At 40.0% G+C, this 6243-nt stretch overlaps 1 protein-coding gene across 1 annotated transcript; it reads left to right on the forward strand.

The window, feature by feature from the left end:
• Window positions 1–499: 499 nt before the first annotated feature.
• neurod6a (neuronal differentiation 6a) lies at window positions 500–3663 on the forward strand. Its single transcript, XM_031583924.2, has 2 exons — window positions 500–835; window positions 1155–3663. The coding sequence occupies exons 1-2, from the start codon at window positions 808–810 to the stop codon at window positions 2168–2170; spliced, it is 1044 nt and encodes a 347-aa protein (XP_031439784.1). The 5' UTR covers window positions 500–807; the 3' UTR covers window positions 2171–3663.
• The last annotated feature ends 2580 nt before the right edge of the window (window positions 3664–6243 follow it).

The raw sequence follows: 6243 nt of genomic DNA on the forward strand, positions 1-6243 counted from the left end.
TCAGACCCAGTGCATCTGTCCACACACTAAAATAACATTGGTCTTAAAATAAAAAATTTGGAAAACTGTGTTAAGGTATAGCTGAGAGTTGTCTCTAGACCAACCTTACCAAAGTATCAAGGTATAAGCCCGGGGCAACACCTCGAAATGTTAAGGCACAGCTTACGGTATAACTAACGCAATGACGTCGCGTTAAGACGGCTTTAAGAAACCCAGCCCAGATTTTTGACTAAACTATTGGAAATGCCATTAGAGTATCATTAGCCCCGTCCACTTCTAAACAGGAGGACATTCATTTTTATGTGTGCTGTAATGGTATTTGTATTCAAGCATTTATCCTACCATGTATTGTAGATGAAGACTGTAAGCAGGATTTTTATTTCACAATTAACTCATGCATACCTAGAGAGCTTGACTGGAAAAATCATTGTCTGTAGAACTGGTATAAATAATATTTTTGAGTGTGTGTGTGTGTGTGTGTGTGGATGTGTGTGTGTGTGTGAGTGGACGTGTGTGTGGATAGGAGTATATTGTGCCTTCACTCTGATGCCCAGCTAGAGGCATGCCAGATGATCAGGGAGGAATAAATGCCCCCTGAGACTAAACCACGTGACGACCATTGTCACGTGACGTAGGCACCAGATGGCATGGGTACCAGCTTTGGCGGTTGGCATCAGTGTCATTTCTCCACGAGAGAAAGCGAGCCGCGGAAAACACGCCGAGGATTGGTGAACTGCTCAAGGTGCAAGGGAGCCGTCCGGAGCTAAACGAGATCAAGAAAACTTTTAAGGACAATTAAGACAATGAATGATTTTAATTAACTCCCAAAACACAGGTAGGAGGACTTTAGTGCATGATTATGGACACGTGATATTTTCCGATGATTATTTTCATACATTCTGTGAAAGTGTGATGTTCGGGTTTAATTAAGTGTGCTGGAAATATGTCGTTCGATTTACTTAGCACTTACAGCTTTGAAGTTTTTATGTCTGAGGGTCGCTCTTTTATTAGATGAAAAATTGCCTCTTTGCAAGAACTTTGCACCGACCATGGCAAGCAGGCTTTTCATTAGGGATCGACAACATGCTTTTAAACAATGCTAGCACAGTCCCTCATTTAGATTCGTTCTTATATTGCCTTCTCGTTACCCCTAGCAAGGACGATGTTGACACTACCGTTTGAGGAGCCCGTGATGATGGAGTCTCAGTTCGTGGCAAACTTTTCTCGGGACTGCGATGGCAATATGAAGGTCAACAAACCAGAGCTCTTTAAAAAAGATGACAGCATCTCGCAGACCGATACCAGAGGGCCGGAGGACGAAGAATCGGAGAGGGACGACGATGAGCGCGAGGAGGGTCAAGATGAGAGCGGCTTGTCCCGGAGACGCGGGCCGCGGAAAAAGAAGATGACCAAAGCGCGCTATGACAGGGTGAAACTGCGCCGCATGGAAGCCAATGCCCGGGAGCGGAGCAGGATGCATGGTCTAAACTATGCGCTAGACGGCCTGCGGAAGGTGGTGCCTTGCTACTCAAAAACTCAGAAACTCTCCAAGATAGAGACCTTGCGTTTAGCCAAAAACTACATCTGGGCTTTGTCTGAGATCCTAAGCACTGGCAAGCGACCTGACCTTTTGACCTTTGTTCAGACACTGTGCAAAGGTCTGTCGCAGCCCACCACAAACCTAGTGGCGGGTTGTCTTCAGCTGAACGCCAGGAATTTCATTACTGATCACAACGGGGAAGCGTCCTTGTCTGGCAGGTCTCCATATGACTCCATGTACCCACCTTACCACAGTCCCGATGTCGTTGCGGCCTCCGGCCACGGCAGCAGCACGGTGGACGGCATGAAACCCTTTCGGCCCTACAGTTATAGCAATGCCTATGAACCGTTCTATGAGAGCACCTCCCCAGAATGTGCCAGTCCCCAATTCGATGGTCCACTGAGTCCTCCTATTAACTTTAATGGGATTTTCTCCCTTAAGCAGGAAGACCCGGCTGATTATGGTAAGAGCTGCCATTACGGAATGCGTTACTCGGTGCCAGCCCGCGCTACCTCCGGCCAGAATGCGTTGTCAAGAGGCTCCTCTGACATGCATTTCCCCTATGACATTCATCTCCGCGGCCAGTTTTATCCTGTGCAAGATGAATTAAACACGACTTTTCATAATTAATGAGAGAAAGTCAAATGTGAGCGTCCCTTTTTGCCGGGTAATTAGCCTACTGAAAACAAAAGACTTAACACAAATGTATTATTTACAGCATTCTGCTTTTTAGATGGGGGTTTGGTTGTTGGCCATCTGATGATTTATTATTAATTCATATTAATTGAATGGAAACAGAGTTTGTCGTGGAATCTTTTGTAGAAAAACAGTAAATCGCTTTTGTTTGCGAACTGAAAATTAACCAATCAATTTGTCTGTGTGTAATACTGTTATAAGGACTTATCGCTTGCCGTTTCAACACAGAGAACCACAAAGTACGTGTTGTGTAAAATCACTTTGTATAAAATGTGTACAATGCATTATCAACGAATTTCTGTATTGCGACAATGTGTTTTACAGTCGAAAGCAATCATAATGTTATCCAGTTCATATTTTTTCTCCTTGGAAATGTTATATACACAAGTAAATAAGGCAGCAATAAAAGCTAGAGGAGCTATGCAATTAAGATTAGCCTCTTGCCACACCGAACAATCAAATTGTAAGAATTCTCAAGTTAGCTATAATAGGCTTGAGTACTTGGCTGACTGTCTTAATTGATTTGAACCTATGTTTAAAAGTGTCAAAACTAAATTACATGTGAAGTGAACAGGAACTTTAGATGAACATTTGTTTGTTGAGTATTTATAAATAATTCACTCAATGTATTTGCCTATTTATTTATTTATTTATTTATTGAGGCTATTTGAAAGCTAACTTCATGTTAATGTTTGCGTGCTCTCTGGATCCCTGGGTCTTTTCAGATGGAGCTGTACAACTGTGTAACTGAACGAATGAATAATAAGAATGCATTGTTATGGAAATACTATATGTACATTTACGAATAGGTCAATATGTTTCAATATATCATTAAAATAACTTTAATTGTGAAGCCCACTAACCTATTTGCCTACTAAAAGAAGATTGACTTGGAAACTTGCTATGTTGTGTTATTTTGAAAACAATACCATATATAACTTATCTAAATGAAATGTGATATGAAAAGTTTTGATAACGCCCCGTGTTATGTCAATGCAACGATCAACATGTGCAATCAATATGGAAACAGATCTATCATATTATGTAAAATGATTTGCTCGGAGGCTTGTACAAATGCCTTGCTTTGCAGCTATACTTGATTTTGTTTTTCCTTTTGAAATTATGTGCAGAGGTTTCCCAACGGCTACATTTATGTTGAGGCAAGAGCACTCCGTCTAAAATACATTTTCAATGCAGCAGTTATATACACCACTGTCTTACCATGTTATACCATATATATTATTTGCCTTAAATTATGGGGCAACCATCAGATATGCAATGTTATGGATGTCAACAATGGTGGATTCGTGAAACATTCTGTATCCTTCTTCTATAATGTTATGATGAAGTGTTTTCACTTGAGAATAATTGAAAAGTGCACCAAACTGGTTTTGTGCAGATTTGTGCACCGTAATTAAGTTGTTTTGTACAGCAAAAATAAAAATGTAAAACTGAATTAATGAAAACGTGTCGAAAGTTCTTTTAAACATTGGACATTTTTAAAATTGTGTTGCAGATGTTACTTCAACAATTTTATATTAACACTAGTCTTCCTATTAAATCATTTTTATTGGGGAAACATTTCCCAAAATGAACCTGTTGGTCAAATTGTTGCCTCAATTTGGAGTTTGTGTATAATCAACTTTGGGAAATCCCCTTTACCCAACTATTAACCAATATTCAATTACATGAACGGGTCACTTTTTGTGTCCGCTTATTTAAAAAATATATAAAAAAATATTTAACGTGTGTGTGTGTTCGAAAAAACTAAGCTAGCAGAGAATATGGGTGCATTTTATTAATATCAAAAGTAAAATAACATGGACATCTATTATTTTACGAAACACACAATGACAGATTGTACATTAAGATATAGCCTACAAATTAATTAACCTAAAAGCTAACTAAACAGCCCTTTATAAATTACTTTTGTAGCCTTTGAATTCAGTAGGGCCTAATTTAAAATAAATTGCATAAATTGATCGAGGGAGAGAGACGTGGCTGGGTTTGGTGTGATGTCGCCAAGTTGAGGGCGAAGTCTGGATTGAAGCCAGTCAGCGACAGACTGCAGATCAAACCCTTCTGGGAAAGAGTCCTGCCCGCTAATCCCCGGGTGAATGTGCATTGTCATCCTGAAAAATGAGGTGACAGGATGCAAATGGCGAGCGACTGATATGTTAGCCTAGAGTCTGATGGTAGATGATAACGCATTCCTACTCTGGGCCTGATGTTGTGGCGTATGCAAAAGCGTTGGATCGTGCAGGACTTTCGTGTTGAGATCAGGCTACCCAGTTTTTAATAGCCCTTCATGAATTTGAGGCAGCATGCTTTAAAGACACTCCAGGATCTAATTTGAATGAACACGGATGAATCTGAATCGTCTTGACTGCATTGGCTGAACGCACTATAAATAGGCTACTATGCAAATAAATAAGTCACCAGAGACTAATTGACGTGATTAATTAGGGGACTATACGCCATACCCTCAGTAATAATGCCACAGACCTAAGTCACCTGGTACTTTGACAGCTGCAAAAACCTCTACCTGCAAATGAACGGCGACACTTCTAATTCCTGCCCGCTGTTGGGATGCATGCGTGTCAGAAAACTCCCATTGTGGCCATACTTCACGCAATTCAGAGAGACAGAACATATGTTCCGTTTTCAAGAGACACAATACCGTCAGGCTCGGGACTCGACAACACCACCTCGGCACCTTCCTTATTTATCTGAGATAGCTGAAAAGTTTTAATGCAGACTTTTCACTCGTACTTTTTCATCACGTTGGTGTGCTGTCCGTGGGCTAACAGTAAACACCATTTTATTGAAAGGCGTTCACTTGCTCGGCAGAGAACCTCGCCATAAAACGTATTGGCTATTAACTGGATTATAGAAATATATGGAAAAGATTTCACAGTAAAATGCAGTTAAAGAGACAGCTCCTCACCCTATCCTATCTTTTCTTAGTTCAATGGAAGTTTCATTCTATGTTTTGAACAAGCCATGAAGTAACCCAGTATGCATATCAAGATGACTGAGAAAAGCGATGATTGAGGAGAGACTGATTGACCCGTCCAGGAAATGCTGCCTGTTTGACTAGCTGTGTAGAAAGCATATTATATTCAAGTTAGCCATCTAAACATATACTTCTTATTTCTTAGCTTACATCTGACTGAGCAAGGCCTACTCATTAAAAGGTGGTTTTAATACCAATAGGGTGTGTGAGTGAATATGTCCAGTGACACGGTGATGCAGTGAGTGCACTGATTCCTGTGGCATTGGTGAGTGGAGGATCATGCCTGTCTCTAGACCAAAGAGGTGAATTTCCAACGTGAAGAATGCTTAACATCTGTAACACAATAGAACATTGGAGTTTTACATTAAATAAAAAATGCAATGCTGAACATATCCTTCAAATATACTATTTGTGTCCATGGCTCTTTGCACATTGTGGCTGAACACACCATACTTTTCCAACAGGAAATCAGGATACGGTCTACATGAAGTGCATTAAGTTAACAATATCTACACCAGCTTGTTTAACTGTTTATCTAAGCTAAACTATAAAAATGGCAAACATCTAGTGGACATTTTATGACACAGGGAATGATTTCCACATCCAGTAGACCTCAAGAATGCACACAAAGTGTTTGCAGTATAGTGGATAATTCAATGTTAAACTAATAAATAAACTCTTATTGTAGAAAGAGCTGGATTACAATTCTCCATGCTTAATGTAGTGTCAGATGCTTGGCCTAGCCATTAGCAGCCGCCCAACCTGAGTCAAAATAGACACAACACTTTCTACTCTGAAAGTATTTTTTAGTAAAAATGGGATAAGAACAAGTAATTGTATATGGCTGTATGCATTTAATGATTTTATGCTTCCAAATTGGTTTGTGGAATAAATGTGCTTGGCTAGTTTACTCTTCTCTACCCTAAATTACCAGAATTGAATGATAGAGAGACTTGAATACTCTCTCTTAGACAAATCATTGTATTATAGC

The sequence above is a fragment of the Clupea harengus genome, chromosome 17, assembly GCF_900700415.2.
Source record: "Clupea harengus chromosome 17, Ch_v2.0.2, whole genome shotgun sequence".
Classification (NCBI taxonomy): domain Eukaryota; kingdom Metazoa; phylum Chordata; class Actinopteri; order Clupeiformes; family Clupeidae; genus Clupea; species Clupea harengus.